The sequence below is a fragment of the Epinephelus moara genome, chromosome 5 (assembly GCF_006386435.1).
Source record: "Epinephelus moara isolate mb chromosome 5, YSFRI_EMoa_1.0, whole genome shotgun sequence".
Taxonomy (NCBI): domain Eukaryota; kingdom Metazoa; phylum Chordata; class Actinopteri; order Perciformes; family Serranidae; genus Epinephelus; species Epinephelus moara.
In genome coordinates this window covers 34,923,792-34,941,320 of record NC_065510.1, presented here as the reverse complement: position 1 = coordinate 34,941,320, position 17,529 = coordinate 34,923,792, and the positions used below count along the sequence as shown (strand labels likewise).

General features: G+C 40.4%; 1 protein-coding gene across 1 annotated transcript in view; it reads left to right on the top strand.

The window, feature by feature from the left end:
• LOC126389793 (alpha-1,6-mannosylglycoprotein 6-beta-N-acetylglucosaminyltransferase B-like) overlaps positions 1 to 17,529 on the top strand; it is a 157,916-nt gene that overhangs the window by 40,087 nt on the left and 100,300 nt on the right. The window contains exon 3 of the mRNA XM_050043670.1: positions 12,656 to 12,806. Within this exon, the coding sequence (XP_049899627.1) occupies positions 12,656 to 12,806 (151 nt within the window). The remainder of the gene's footprint in view (positions 1 to 12,655; positions 12,807 to 17,529) is intronic.

The following is a 17,529-nucleotide window of genomic DNA, read 5'->3' as shown; positions in this document are numbered from 1 at the left end:
GACTTGTCTGACAATGCAAGCGCAGTCTCCCTCTTTCATGCCTTCATCTGTCCGTGTTGTGATATTTGCACATATCCAAAAACCTGTTGATATCCAAGTCTTTCATAATATTTAAAAGTGGATTTGAAGGTGGGATTTCCCTTAGGCATGCAGCTCTGTTCAGCCTGGCAGACTGTTAACAAGTTGGTTAGTGCACAACGTATCCATGACAATGCACAGAGCTGACTGTAAACAGACAAGAGGCAGTGTGTCACAAGCTGCGGCTAAAACCCTAGTTGAGACGCATATTATGAATGAGCTATATATTTGCCCAAAGAACACTCCTTAAATCCAACCAATACCAGCATGTCCCCCATCTTAATCGCAACATGCTTAATTCAGAAGAAGGCCAAATTTGAAAAATTGTAACGGAGTACGCAGTGTACATGACCCACATCAAATTCAGAATATGTTCATATTCGGAAAAACCATGAAATGTCAGTGTGCATGTAAACGTACTTGGTGTTAACTATGTTTGCACCAGTAGTCATGCTGACACTGCTAATGGTGCTAACAGAATAGCTTACTCATCGGAGTGACCTGCGCGAAGACCAGAGAGTGGGCACAGTGTTTACACAACAATGTTGTTAGGTCGGGAAGGCGTTACTACGGGTAATGGCTGAATGAGTGGCGCCCCTAGCTAACGTTAGCTCCCATCAGATCCAGGTGGTGTGCACTGCAGTAAACTGAAGAGCAGCAAAATTACCATATTGACGAATATGCATAACTGGCCAAAAATATTCTCAGAGGTTTACTCATTAACCCCTACATTCATGTCTCATGTCTGCATCGTCACAACCAGAAACAAGAAAGTGAGTTTACTGATGAAGATGGTCATGCAGAATTCTGGGTATCGGTTGACTTTGCATTAATTGTTGCCATTGCAACATCCTTTAGGGACTGTTTAGGGAGGGGTAAATGGTGATGGTGGAGTGGGGGAGAAGTGAGGACGAAAAGGGTGGGAGATGGAGGGGTGTGCAGAGACGACCATGCATTATGTGTGTATTAATATGTATGTTTGTGTGTCAGCTGGAGGTTATTGTGTGTGCATTTTGTTTGAGTTGCGCAGCTTAGTTTTAGTCAGCGATGCACAAGCCTCTCCTTTAACCTGAGGAGCTGAGACAGACTGCGGTGATGATGTCATCTCAAACAAATCCTGAAGCTGACAGTGAATAATGGGAACCATGACAGCACCCATAGTGATTTAACTGGGATACAGATGCATTTTCTGAGCCACAGCTGGAAGCCCTGAATTCAAATTATACCCACTGGGATGGAATATCTCAAACAAAACATTTATGAGCCCACAGAGTTATTAAGCACTGATGAAACGTCTCCATAATCTATCATGTAGCATCATCAAGCTTTAATTCTCAGATTTCCAGCCAAGAGAGACAGTTTTCTTTTCTTATTTTTACATTTACAGTGAAATAACACCGCAGTTTTGTTTTGGGGTGGATTTTCATGTCTAGGTGGCTTTTAGTATTGCTTGCCATTCTGCGTGTGTGTTTCTCTGTGTGTGTGCTCCTTTGACAAAATGACATCGGTCTCAGGTTAATTTAGCTGTGTCAACTCATATCCAGCAGGCCCTTCTGTCAGCATTCATCAAACCACAAATGGTTTTCTTCTCATGAATATGCAAACGCCCCCCCCAGCCAATCAAAACACCATCCTGTTCTGGCACACACAATACCTCATGCACACAAATGTGCGTGCATTATTGTACTTAAAGAGGTGATTGTATAGATGCACTCACATGGCATCACACACACACATACCATCCCCACACACACGCACAAATGATTGGCTGAGTCACCGTAGGAAGGATTATAGTTCAGAGCTGTCTCACAAACCCACCACATATCAAATGATAGAGAGTTTGCTTCAAGACAGTTTCATTTTCAAAGACAGAGCTCGATCACGCTTGATATGTGGAGACGGGAAAACGTTTTCAAAGCGCCATAACTCCGCTGCAGGTGAACACTCATTCCTCACTTCTTTCAGCCGAGTTTTTCCACATCGGATTTCATCATTTTCAAAATGCTATTTTTATGGGATCGTGCCATATTTGATTTGCAGTTCTCAACTGTCAATATTAAATTGTTCAGTACACTTGGGCTTTGCTCATCTAAATCTTAACACCTCTCAAAAATACAGAATTAGAGCACACACACACCGTCATATCACAGTAGATATTTTGTGCAGTGTAATACAGTTAAATTCAATTAACGATGTGAAAATAGCAGAGCAAAAGAGCAAAAACCCACCCGTTCACCCAGCTGTAGAGTGCCCTCTCAGTGACCTCTGTCCTTTTCACAAACACACACACACACGCACATTCGCACAGGCCACCAGAACACCTCCGGGCACAATCACACACTTTTAATGGAAGGAACCCCGCTGCTTTAAAGCTTTGTTTTTGCCCTGCATTAAACTGTAATGGAAGAATCCATTGTACTCCACCCTGTACATATTACATGCCATAGTCATAGACGTCCTTATATATTGTATAAACACACCCCTGCCACGCTGTCTCCTTTTGTGTGGCACCCTCCTGTGCTGAGGTATGAAATGTAATTTTTGTGATGGTGCAGTTGACACAGAGAAATCCTTTTCCCTGCGTTGCTGAAATGTGACTTTTTTAAGCAGTGACATAAAAAGGAATTTGATGGAGGGAAGTCATAGCTGTTTTGTATTGAATGACCCTTGCTGTCATTTCCATTACAATAAATTCAAGCACACAGACACGCTGTGTCTATTTCCTTGACTCATTTTCTAAGCTCAGACACATGCAGTGACTTATTATATTGCTACTTTTTGTATTCTGTATGGATTCATAATGAAGCTGCATCTGTGCTGTGCGATTTAATTTACAGTCACTAATGTTAATTGTTCCCACTGTCAAGATTGTGCGGCTCAGAGGATGAAATTAGATTTGGGATTAAGCCAACTTTCTGTTTTAACTACAGCATGCGCACATACACATACGCACACGCATATAGGAGACATACACAAACGGTCTCCCTCTTGGTTTTTTAGTCTGTTTAGAGACACTAACAAGGATTCTTTTTACGCTTCACGCATTTCAGTCCTCAGGAGAAATATGATGTGCCGTGACACTAAATATTCAGTCCAATATGGTGGCTAAAGAAGGGCAGTGTATGCACGCGCGTGTGTGTGTGTGTGTGTGTGTGTGTGTGATGATTTATTCCACCCCATGCCAGTGGGGGAAGCCAAACACGGCATGAAATAGTATGCCAGCAGCTTGGCCCTGTTAGCTCACCACTTTGACTCTCATTCAATCTTAAGTCTGCATTTATCTTACACAAACACAAACAGGTAGTCACTCAGACGGTACAGCAGCTCTGTGCTGGATTCATGACTGAAGGCCCCAAAAAACACTTTTTGTTTGATCTCTGCAGATAATTATTCCTTCATGCATAATGAATAACTTGCAGCACAATTCTAATTAAAGTAAATATTTGGTTATTTGGAGTCAGTTTAGAAGACTACACTTTTCTACCCATTTTTTTATCAATTCAGTCACTTAAATTCGAAGAAGCTTTATTGCCATAACCATATTGAAACACAGTATTGCCAAAGGACATTGTACAAGGTAGTACAAAATGGGGAATCCACCTTTTTTTATCATTATAGGGCAAAAGTGCTAAAGTAACAACCATGTCAACAATATTATATAATGTATGCTGAACATACTGATGGCTATCAACAAAGTGTATCTGTGTATGTGTGTGTAGTGTGGCAGTTGAAGACATATTGTTTATGTTGGTTATCTGGTCAAATACGGGATGTGCAGCTCTGTCTTATCATTGCCTTCCTTCTACAGCTGGCAAAAGTGCTCCTCTTCAGGGAGCCATGATTGTTTGTAGTGGCCTATTTTGATGGTAAAGTTGTGCTCACTCAGTCTGCACTTTGTCAAGGTAGTTCTGTGTTTAATGTCAGTCACTGTGGTCAGGTAATCTGCCGCATTGTAGTGTACTTTTTGGGCCAAAGAGCACTGCAATTTGCTGTGTGCTTTTGTTTGTGTGTCCCAGTTGGTGATGTAGTTTTGATTCTGGTGCATTATACTTAGGTTGATTCTGAATCTTTGGTCTCAGACCGGTCCTGAGGCAGAACAGGGTTAAAAAGTGAACTGAGCATCTTGGAATTGGGCTGATTCAGCTCTGCAGCTATTGTTTTGGTTCTTCCTGGCCCTGCACGATGCTTTTGCAGAACTCTAAATGCAGATTTTCAGTTGGCTGTTTGTCCAATTCAGTCGAATTCTGATACCAAAGAGGATCCCACACCTCATTACCATAGAGGAGAATTGGCTCTTTTACAGATATATATAATAATAATTCGAGCCAGATTTAAATTGGACTTTGAATGTAAATGTGACTTTTTATTGCACAGAAAGCCCTACATGCTTTCTCTCTCAGTTCATTTATTGCTGGGTTAAAACTTCCAGTGGAATTCATTTTGAACCCTAAATAGTTGTAATCTATGCAGTTGTCTAATCTGTGTGTTCTTTATGTGAATCTATTTGTATTTCTCTGAGATCTGGAACTTTTTTGAAATGTCATTGTCATGTTTACTGCCAGGGCCCATGTCTGGTAGTTCTGCTGTAGCAGGTCAGGGTTCTGCTGTAAAGCCTTTTTTGTAGGGGACAGCAGAACCAGGTCCTCTGCATAGAGCTGGAGTTTGATCTCTGAGCTGTGTTGAATGAGACCAGATGCTGTTGATTTCTCTAAGATGGTGGCCAGTTCGTGAATAGAGTGGGACTCATACAGCGACTCTGTCTAACTCCACACCTCTGAGAAAAAAATGTTGTCCTTTTGTTGCCAATTTTTATTCTGCACTTATTGTTTTTGTACATTTATTTAATTATGTCATATGTTTTACCTCCTACACCAATTCAATAACTTTAAAAAAAAAAATAGACCAATGTACCAAACAGAATCAAATGCCCTTTTGAAATCTATGAAACATGCAAAGATTTTGTTTTTGTTTTGGTGAACATGTTCGTCAGTTAAGGTGTGTAGGGTGTAAATATGATCTGTAGTGTGGTGTTTTGGTACAAATCCAATCTGACTTTTACTCAACACATGGTGTGTGGTAAGAAGGTTTATGTGTCTCGAATTTATGTTTCAAAGTACTTTCCCCAGATCACTGTTCACAGCTATATTTCAGTAATTATTCAGGTTTAATTTATTTTCAGTTATGCAAGTGGGTGTTATGAGACCATGATTCCAGATGTCAGGGAAATAATGTACAGTCAGAATCAGATTGAGGAGTGTCAGGATGGCCAGTTGGGATTTTGAACGTGTATTTCAACATCTCGTTCATGGTGCCATCAAGCCCACTGGCTTTTTTGGGGTTTTAGTGCACAGCTTGTCTCTTGATTCCTGCTCATTGATGGGGGAGTCTAGGGGATTCTGATTTTCTTTTACTGCCAATTATAGTTCATTTAATCTTGTTATTATTTGTTTTTGATTTGGGTCTGCGCTACTTGGTAAAATCTCATAAAGTGTTTGGAATGACTGACCCACATGTCTCCATTCTCAAAGGTGCCATTACTGCATAGTTGAATCTGCAGGGCAGTGACACATCAATCAGCTCAAAATAAATGCAAGCATTGATCAAGATAAGCAAATGCAACAAGTCTTTTATTAACAATGTGTAATAATTGGAACGACTCACAAATACAGTTGAATCACAACGACACGCTGTGCTGTTTGTTATTCTGTTTCATGATGCCTTCGGCTTTTTTGCTCAGACTTGCTAAATGTGGTATTTTGGTCCTTCAGGCAATCATCACTATTAAAAGCTGATCCCACTCACACTGTAAATTTGCTTTCAGCAGGGACCTTAATATAACTTAAGCCTCAGTGTGTCACAGTGCAAGTGAACTACACACCTTGCTTACAGGTAATCGAATATTTATCATGCATGTTTTTGATGACATTTGCAATTGTAATTTTCCAAGTATACCTTAAAATGTTTATTCATAGAGGCTGAATTGGTTCTATCAAGCTGAACAGACGGGGAAAGTTGTGATGATACCATCAGCTCTTAATCTGGAAGGTTTCTCTGGTGTAGGGGAAACATGGTCAGTGCTGTGCACATTAACCGTAATGGGAGGCAGACTTTTAAAGCCTGTTTTGTAATCGGGGAACTTTCACTTGGAAGGCTCTGACATTGGGCTTAGATCAGTTTTTCTTCTTTGGTCTGCTGGAGGATCAGAGGTATCATTCATGATCTCTGCTTTAAGTGGGGTTATGCATATTAGACCTAAATTCTTAGACTTCTTGCTTCACAGCATTTAAGTATCAATTACTGCTGCAGGTCAGAAACCTCCCAGTTCCACGTTGGTCCTCTTATTTCATTTCTTTTACATTTGGCTCCTTTGTGTTCATTAAATTTTGCTGCTTCAGGACCAGTTAAATCTATTTAGAAGCTATTGTGCTACATCAAAATACATTGTGATTAGCAATAAAGACTTTTGCATCCCATTAAAGAAGCTGTATGCCACATTCAGACCATATCTATAATTCAGAGTCTGAGTTATAGATATATATAAATAACAAGATAGTGGACCCCAAGATGGCACCCACTCAGTCCAGTTGAACTGCTCGCCTGGAGCATTTGCCAAAGAAAGTTTCTAGCTTCTGGGTTTACTTCTGCAGTATGCAGTCCAGTGAATATGTGCAGCAGTGAATCTCCCGCTGGCCCCACCTGTAAGTTCTCACTTGGCTCACAAAGTTTACATGGTGATGACATCATAGATTTTTGAATCCCTTCCCTTGGCTCAAGGAAGGTTTTACAAATATGAATTGGTAGGGGGGGATGTTATGCCTCCATGATGATGCTGCTACTATGAGTCAGGACAATATTATCAGCAGCAACAGCTATATGAGCGCAGTACAGAGCAGCCAATTTTTGTAGTGGCCGAACAGTGTAATTACACAGTCACATGCCATTTTGGCGTCATGTGCCACTGAGCAACTTTCATAGAAAGAACTGGGCCCGTTTTTTCAGGTGCTATTTGTCTGTAATGCCAATGACACACACTTCCCTGTTTTTGACTCATCTGCCCTTTGAGCTTTAGCCAGTCAAACCATCTCATCTGTTACCGCTGTTTATCTCCTCTCCACTGTCCATTGCATTGCAGCGTCTTTGGTCACAGTGTCCTTCACTCAGATATATTACACCAGTGAGTTCTGAATGAGGTTTCATCTGATGAGGGCAGTCATTTTCTATGTAATGGTATCAGTTATGCAAGCTATGTGGCACTTGTCCTGCAAATTCGTATTTGTTCACTCCAGTGAAACACATTCAAAATATTTCCAGTGTGCTTTAATAAAGGTACACAATGAAATCGCAACAAGGATCAGCTTCTCAGAGGCAGACCTCATTTATTACAGTTGGTCACTTGCCATCCATGGGAGTGCAGCATCTGTGACTGCATATTTGACACAGAGATTTATCAAGAAACAAAGAGTCAGAGAGAACAATTAGCCCCCTGACTCGTAATGATATTAGACACATTAGACCATGGGAACAAATGAAAGATCTGTTCATTAACTTTTTTGGATCCCTTGTACCTTTAGACTCCCATTTGCCCCCTTTTGCTACACTGCTGAACATAACAGCCACAACATCTGTCAGCAAGGGTATTGTAATGTTACTCCATTGTTTTTCTAATTGTCTCATATTTATTATCACAAGTAATACGAGTAACACAAGTACAAAGGGAATCACCCATATTAAACTGTACCCAAGTACCAAATTTATCATGATTTGAGCAAAACAAGCCCTAATAGTGTGTGTACTTTGGGTCATCTAAATGCTTGTTTAGAGGCTTTGCCAAGACTATCATTTCTGGGAGAGACACTGAATATTAGACAGGCTCATATTTGTTTGACCCAATAATAATTTTCTAAGCATGGCCATTGCTTCAATTTCTTTGACCCTCAACATACTGCAGACGTTATCCATTATCAGCCAATCACAAAGATGTCACCAGAGCAACCCACCGGCAAACTCTGACACAGCAATCCATCACAGACAAAGGACATGACACTGTCAGTCTTAGACGAATACATCTGTCACTGAGGAGATAAGTCACTGAACTTAGGATTCGGCTGTTGGAAGAGATCGAGGCAGACAATGACCTTGCACCGGAGCTGTTAGGCACCGGAACCCATTGGCTGTAATTGCCTGTCAAGCAGCAGACATGAGGTGTGACAGAGTGGTCAGACTGCATAATCCAGGTGTTTGCAGTGTCAATATGGGCCTTACTGATTCCTCTTATGGGTGACTGGAAGAATACACTCTTACCTTTGTGTGCCTTATGTGCATAGCTGTGTGTTATCAGGCTGTTTACTGCATTATGCGGTTACTGCAGATTTAATAATGGCATCGCATTGAAGTAGACAGATTCCCACAGGCCCTCTCTACCTTGCACTATAATGTGTGACCATATTTGGATTCATTATATACCCGGGTTAAACATACACTTATACTGACATTAAAATGCATCTACAGTGTACACTAGTATGAACACCTCATTTGGCTTGTTTACTATCTGCCAACATCCATTTGCATTTTATTCTTTGCATTTCCTGACACCTGTTTGATTTGTGTTCGCCCACTAATTAGATTTGCACACATTAGTGTCCATCCATTAACATGTAGTGTCAAAGACATGTTTTGTTTCCAGGTGTTAAAGGGGAACTAATGTTTTTTTCAACCTGGGCCCTATTTTCCGATCTACTTTTGTCTAAATGACTGATAGGATGTTCAATATTTGACATTTCTCCAGTATGAAGCCAGGGCTGACCTGCCTGCAGCCCGTGAACGAGCGCTATATTAAATAATAGGGCACTGAGACAACGTCAAACAACAATAGAATATGTCCACTGAAAGTGCATTTTTTTCACACAGATAGGCTCGGATTGTTAGTATAATTATCCGACAACATAACGGAAAGGAGAAATGAACGTCTGTGTTTACCTTTAGCTGGATTCAGACATGTTCCTCTGCCTGTTGCTGCTCCCTCTCTCTCCTCATCCGCTCTTCAATTTAAATGAGCTATTATTTGCCCTATTATTTAATATAGCGCACGCTCACGGGCTGCAGGCATGTCAGCCCTAGCTTCGTACTGGAGAAATGTCAAATATTGAACATCCTATCACTCATTTAGACAAAAGTAGAATGGAAAATAAGGCCCAGGTTGAAAAAAACATTAGCTCCCCTTTAAAGCCACTGAAAACTTGGTTTAAAATCGTAAGCTTTTCTCAATAACATTACATTTTCGTGACTAAGTAAGCAACAACCAAAGCTAAAGATCTTGGGGAAGAAATATTGTTACCTCAGCTACTCTGCTTCATAAGGACTGTGTGGTTGGGGTATGATCAGATTTGATAGACATTGGTCTGGCAACATACTGTGAACCGTCATTAGCTGTTAGAGAGACAAAAAGTCTGATTTGAAATAGCCCAAACGATTCTAATTTTGGCTAAATATGGTGTAACGTTCATTGTTCAGAGTAAAAGCTAGGAAAATATATTTAGAGCTTTTAAGGGTGTGGATTAAGTCAGTGATGTTAGGATCAAGCATGTGTATCAACATTGTTTTCCTTCCATCCTCATATCCCCATATCCATCAGAATACAGCCTTATCATTGCACAGGGCACAATAATTGTAGTAATGAACAAAAAAGAATGGCTCTATATATTCAAGAGGCTCTATGCGAAATTCAGGGAGTATGAGTTGTCTGAACACGGCTACCTTAAAGGAGGTGGCTGAGCTGGCGGCTAGCAAAAAACGGTGTTAACTCCATAAACAGCGCTAAAGAACTGCAACAGTGCTGACAGGGCTAACAGTGTTAACCAGGAGGGAACCAGAGGGTGGGCACCGTGCGTTTCCATGACAGTCCTGTCCCAGTATCAGTGCTAACGGACATATGAGCGCAGTGCAAAGCAGCCAGAACCGGGCTATCACAATAAACCACAGAGAAGCTCGGATTACAACACATACAGAGGGAGCATGACTTCATTATTTGCTCAGAATGCCATTAATCCACTATATATTTACATAGTAAATAGTGGGTTATTGCTATATTAATGCTCTGAATGTCACATACAGAACCTGTAAGATCGGTGGCTCTGGTAATTAAAAAGCCAAGCACCTCTCATCACATGTCTTTATACAGTACTTCTCTTATGAAAAATGAGCCTGCTTGAAGGCAAGAGCCAATCACCACCTGAGCTACAATTTTCTCCCTCTCATTCTCACTAGAAATTGTTTCATCATAAGATTTTTCTGTTTCTTTTTCTATGAGCACTTAAAAATGATGAGTTAGACATATATGGGAGAGATTAATTCCAAAAGGACATTAAATGAGAAAGCTTTCCATCTGTGTCTCCACCTTTCAGTCACCTTCCTCGTTCTGGGCCATTATGACTGAATTCACAGACACTCTGACCCTGGCAGTGTCTGTGTAACTATCCTAATGAGGTCTTGTACACCTTTTATCCAGTCAGAGAATATTCTAGCTCTCTCCTTCACTGTCTGTGGAGTGGCATCTGTCTGTGTATGTGTTAAGACTCACTATTCAATTCTGATGGCCAATGATGTCTCCCGGCACATACAACACAAGGCACACAGCTGCTCCTTCCTGTCCTTAGAAAGCCCATTCTGCTGTGCTGGGTGAAAGAAATAAACTGGTCATGATGCAGACAGAAAAAAAGAAGCCTCAGCATAATTAGTTCCAGGCTTTTCATAACTCATAGTCTTGGTAGAAGTTATCCTCATATCAAAGGGTATCAAAGGATATAAAGGTAAGCCCATATTCAGACATCAGACTCCAGATTGTCTGGGTGTCTGGCCTGAACAAAAGCCAGTTTATGACAAGAGATCAGAATACAGCACCACTGGGCAAAGTGCACTGTAGGTAGAGGAAATGAGAGATCAAGCTTTTGATATGCAGGTTAAAGACTAGGCTAATCAAACTGTTTGCTTTTAGACTTTAAGATGAGGAATTATACACACGCTCATGTAGAGGAGCTGCTCTCATGAGGTTAAAGTGGTATTATGGTGGGATTTGTCTTTCTCATATCCAGAATGGTCATCTTTTTTTAGGGACAGTCTGTGTGTGTCATGTAGGGGATGTTTGATGCAGCTGCAGAAATTGACAGCCTTGCATCAACTCAAAGCAAACATGGATAGGAATCAATTAAAGGTAAACATTTGACAAGCTAAATAGAAAACAAATAATTAATAATTGATTCACAGCAATTGTTTTCTTAAGCTTTATGAAGTAATCTTTTTATGCCTCCACACAGGCAATAGCCATGGCCACAGGTAATATGTTTTCAGGTTGTCTGTCCCATTCTTATGAACTCCATATCTCAAGAAATCCTTAAAGGGAATTTCTTCTAATTTGGCACAAACGTCCACTTGGACTCAACGATGAGCTCATTCAATTTTGGTGCTCAATGGTGAAGGTCATCATGACCTCAAAAACATGTGCTAATTATGACAAATTTAACACAAATATCTAATAGCTTAAAATGATAAAGTGATGAAATTTTATATCAGCATCATAAAGTTCTGCAAAAACACTTTTCTGACCTCTATTCAACACCACAACTCAGTAGCAGAGGGAGAGACATCTGGTCAGACACTGCATTACTGACACTAATCTTGGGTGCCCACCTTGAAACTGTGTCGATTGCATAGATCTTCAGTGCTGCCGGGTTGAACATGTGTGTATGAAGCATCCACAGTTACATCGATATACGAAGCATTGTCAACTGTCAAGGCTATATATGAGTCCGGACAAACATGGATGTAAACGGTAACTGCAACTTGACTTGTGCATGGAGGCATAAAATTGTGAGGCGGTAATTATGAGCAATCATTGTTTTTAATTACATGAATTTGGGAGCATTACATGTTGGCTGCCCCTATGGTGAGTCTGGTTTAATCAGTGAGGTGGCGTCAGCAAACTGCACAACAGAGGCAACGCATCAAACTCCGGCAGCTCCACTTTTCTTGGAATAAACTGTTTACTTGTTATAGTTTAAAAGCATCTTTGAATTTCACCAAAGTTGTTAAGGTAGATGGGTTGAATCTACAGGTGACACTGTTCTCTATTTCAGCCCTACTTTGTCATTTAGGGTTATTAACCAAACGTTTTATGACAGAGAAATCCCACTAAGGAGTTATACCTTTTTAAATGATATTTCATTTCAGAGGAATAGTCCTTTTTTTATCCATAAAATGTCTTGCGCTACAGTAGCAGAGCACTTGTAGTCAGTACAGAAGGAAGGTAGATTGCGAATGTTTTCCCACAAATCAAAATTAGGACTTTTGCATTGTTTGGCACACAACAGAAGGGAATTTGCTTTTGATCTGCATTGCAGTGAAGTGCGTAGAGACAGTTGTCCAAAACAAGAGCGCAGCCAAAATCAACTACAGTGTGGTGAGCCAGAAGAGCTGCAGGCTTTGTGATTAATGTGCATGCTGTTGTGCAAGTTTGTTATGTACCCCAGTGTCCAGCTTTTCATTCATCTCCCGTCTCCTCTTCCATGTTTGTGTCTCCACTCAGTGCTGGGAGGCGTGGAGTCACGTGGTGTACTGAGGAAGATCAGTGACATGCTGGAGGTGATTCTGAAGAGGATGGACAGCCTGTCCAAACTCGACAACACCTCCACCACTGACGCACGGCGCCTGGATGAGCTCAGCTCTGCTATCAACAGGTACCTTTACTGGACCATTTAAATTATTGAATCATTATTAGTACTTAGTAGATGTAACAGGTTAAAGTTAGAAATTAAATGAGGAAATCAAGAGTCATGTTAATTAGGTACCTTTACTTTTTTTTAAGCTAAAAAAAACCCACATATGAAAACACTGTTGAATGATTCAGAATCTGTGAATGACAAGCACAGGTTAGTCTTCATCTGCCAAATTTGCAAATATACTGTATATAGTTACTTTTTGGGAAATATAAGGCTTCAGATTTTCCATATTAAATGTATTGTGTGTGCACAATTCTGTACCAGTTTTTGTCCACCCTAGCAATCTCATTTAATTTTGCCAGTGGTGGAAAGTAACTAAGTATATTTTCCCAAGTGCTGTTTTTCAGTACACTTTTGAGGTACTTGAACTTTACTTGAGTATTTCTATTTCATGCTCCTTTATACTATTTCACTACATTTCAGATGGAAATGTGGTACTTTTTACTTTGCTTCATTTGTCTGATATCTTTAGTTACAAGTCACTTTGCAGATTCAGATTAGTAACACAAAATATGATGCATTATTACGGAATAAACATCCTTGCCAGTATACATACATTTGTTAAGATAAGCCCCACCTTTGCAGCAGCAACATTAAAGTGTTGAACATGTAATTGCCTCACTAAATATAGTCCAGTGCATAATGAGAACATACTTTTGATACTTTAAGTATATTTTGACTCTAATACTGTTATACTTTTATTTACCCTAAAACCTCAAATAAAAGCCTAGTCCCAATTAAACGCCCAGTACCTTTTACTAGCCCAGTGTGGCTACACATTTTGCCAAATAAACCTCTGTCTCAATTAGATGCCTGGTCTGGCTGCCATGTAGTTCATTTTTATGAAACTTCTTTGGTTGTTGAAAACCGTTTCGTTTGCTACCCGCTTGAGCTAACCTTAGTTAGCTGCTTAGATCGTGCATACAAATATAAATGTTTAAACTTTTTTCAATATTTAATTGTTAGCTTGGTAAGATTCTCCATAATTCAGTCGTTCATTTCATTTGACTGAAACCGTGAGCATTAAAGAATACCGTAATTCATAGAGACGCCTGTCCCAAATATAAGCTGGTTAATTTTTCCGTGATTTAAGCAAACAATAGCCTGCACTTTTATTGAAATTTAACAGTAAGTAAAATTTTGAATGCAGGACTTTGAGTTGTAATACAGTATTTTTACAGTTTTATTTCTACTTTTACTGAAGTAAAAGATCTGAGTTCTTCTTCCACCACTGTTGTAAGCTAAAAGTAATGTAACCATATGGTGTTTCCTTCATCCTTATTGCAATGAAAATGCCAACTTATATGTAGTCATAATTTAAAAATTCACTGATATTCTAAGTAACATTTCCTAACTGTTCACCTGGGAACCAGTCTAATCTGCGAGCTCGTGTTTGATTTGGTCTGGGAGATGTGTCTGGTCTCCCTTCTGAACAGACAGCTGACCTTCCCTGCCTCCTGCCAATCAACTGTTTATCTAATATGAGGCAGGTTTGAAAGGAAGCTAATGCTACTGCTCTCAGTCTGTCTATAGATGGGATGTTAGTTGAGCAGGTCACTAAAACTACATTACTGGGTGTTACTGTCTTGGTCTGACCAGATCGATCACATTGTCTCCATGATGGGAAAGGGCATTGCCATGTCAAGGAAATGTTCTGGTTATGTTCCACCTTCTGTTATGAATGATGTTGTTCAGTCACTTGTTCTGTCACACCTGGAGTACTGCCCAGTCATCTGGTCAAGTGCTGCTCAAAAACACCTTAGAAAGCTTCAAATTATACAGAACAGGGCAGCCAGATTAGTTCTTCATTGTTCTTTCCGTGCCAATGTGTGTGAGATGCATAATTGACTATCTTGGCTGACTGTGGAGGCTAAACTAAAATCTAGTCTTTTGTTATTCATGCATACTGTCATCTTGAAAAATACACCTCAGTTCTTTAGTGATAAACTATAGTGGTTTTTGTCATGGGTATGTGACACGTCAAGTGAGCACTGGTCTTCTCAGCACCAAGTCCACGAACAGATGTTATGACAGTTTAGAATTAGATATTTCTTCAAGAAGTCACTGAAACTAAAATTGATGAATCACATGTAAATTTTGTTATGGTAGTTCTGGAACATTTTTGTGAATTGTATTGTATTTTATTCTATTTCATTTACTTGGTGCAGGGAGTTTGTGACAATGTTGTTATTCTTACTCTGTTTTTGTCCTAATTTTAGGTTGATTTTGAATTCTATTGTCTCGTTGATTTTGCGTGATTTTAAATTGATATATTTTTAATGGGTTTTTTTTTTGTGTTGACCACAGGAAGACTAGCGACCACTTTGTGGAAGCTAATGGGGATACGAATAAAGAAAGAAAGAAAAAGAAAGAAAGAAAGAAAGAAAGAAAGAAAGAAGACTGACAACTTGCGGAGCTTTAATGCTTTGCACAAAATATGTGATGTTGCTTTTGACTCGTGCACCCTTAAAATGGGGATAGTACAGCAAGCGTAAACCTAGCTCAGAGAAGAGGAGCTCCTTTGAGGCATTTTCGAAAAACAACCAAGATGACTGCAGCTGATGTGGTGCTTCTGTACTATTTTCAATTTCTGACAGCAAAAACAGCAACACTCACAGACATAGTATTGACGCTAAACCATCACCGCTCATCTGTGCACTTTGTGGTCTGTTTACATTTGTCTGTCACTCAGCACTATGTCACGTTGTGTTGCACTGGTTGTGGGTCTGTTCAATTGCATCCAGAGGCATTTTGGTCTACCCCCATCGATAACATTGTCGAAAATGAACCAACTCACATTTGTGATTTGGTGTGGCGATGTCAGGCTACATAACTGCAGTATTTAGTATCAAATGAATACAGTTATTTGATACAAAATGCCTTAAATGGCTGTGATAGTGTGAGCGTTGTTCCGTCCACTTATGAATGGAATAAGTAACATAGACAGAGAGAGAATGCTTTTATGATACAGTATCAGGAGTGCTTTGGTCAGCTCAGTTGTGTATAAACAGAGAGCAGCTGGCAGAGCTTTGTAAGATCACTTATCTTTTATGACAGATAGACATGAAATACTGTAATAACACCATCGTACTTAAGAGGTATTCCTCATTGTCATTCATACTGCACATCACCTCTCTATCTCCACTGTAGTCATGGCTTGTATCGTCTCTCCTTTTTTTAGTCCTCGCCTTATTGTATTTCGCTCTCATCTTCACTCTCATTTTTTTCCCCTCTTATGGTCGCTTGTGGAAATTGCTGCCTATTACCTCAAAATCGCTGCTGCAAACAGACAAGTCTTGTATGACCTTCCTGCTACTGCTTTTATCAAACGGCTCCTCTCTTTGCCCCGTTAGTACCAAAACATCCAATTTGTCTTTTCTATCTAACGTTGCCTCTGTTCTGACTCCTTTCATTTTCAAACAGCCTGACTAAACCCGGTGCAGCAGGAGTGATGTGATACACACTGACAGAAATCCCCTCACTTCTTCGAACCTTGTTAAATGATCCCGGATAAGCGTTCAGGTTCAAATCTACGCCGAGCCACTAGAGCGGAAGGATGGAACGATTAATATGGCCTGGCGTTGGTGTTAACTGCAATCAGTGTCTAGTAATGGGCTGTTTAATGTCGGAGGGGGGGGGTATCAACTGCGCAACTGGGGAGAAGTGTCCTGCAAGTAGGATGGTACACGCATGCATTCACTGTAGCAGAAATCAATTTCTTGTTATTGCCTTGAAAGGGGGAGTTCGGGTGGATAAAGGTTTATGGTCAGAGTTTAATTAGGGTCAAACACGAGAGCTCAAACCAGTGTTGTGTGACTGTCATGTTTTAAATATAGTTAATGAGCAGTTTGCCGTTAGTGAATACTTCCCCTTAACCTACATTTTGCTAGATAACAGACAGACGCAATGCAGTGTGTTAAATTATTGCATATTAATGATAATTACTTCATAAAGGGGACGCATGGTAGTGCAGTGGTTAGCATTGTCGCCCCACAGCAAGAGGGTTCCTGGTTGAAATCCAGGGTGGGGGGCTCGAACCCCTGTGTGGAGCCTGCATGTCTCCTTGTGTCAGCGTGGGTTTTCTCCAGGTATTCCAGCTTCCTCCCACAATCCAAAGACATGCAGGTTAGGTTAATTGGTGACTCTAAATTGGCCGTAGGTGTGAATGTGAGTGTGAATGGTTGTCTGTCTCTACATGTTAGCTCTGGTGACCTGTCCAGGATGTACCCTGCCTCTCGCCCAATGTCAGCTGGGATAGGCTCCAGCCCCCCCATGACCCCTAGCAGTTACGGACGATGAATGAAGAATGAATTTCATAAGGGATATATGCTATTCTTAAACCATAACAAGTGATTATCTTAACATTATCGTCTAAAAATACCAGTCCACTAATGCAGCTGCTGTTCACGTTGTGTCAGATCTAAGATAGAGATGGGATGGATCTCCATGGTTACAACTAGCCAGTAGTCACACCTTTGGATAGGGCTGGGCGATAAATCGATTTTATTGATTAAGTCGAATTTGTAGTTTAGGCTGATTTGTTTTAATGAAAATCGAGTTTCTATTTAAAATCCACCACCGCCGCTCCATGCTGGGCTCCCGTAGTTCAGAGTGGGCTCACCCCTCCCCCCACGCGCTTGACACACAAACAACATGGCAGCGAGCGGGGAAGAACTCGTTC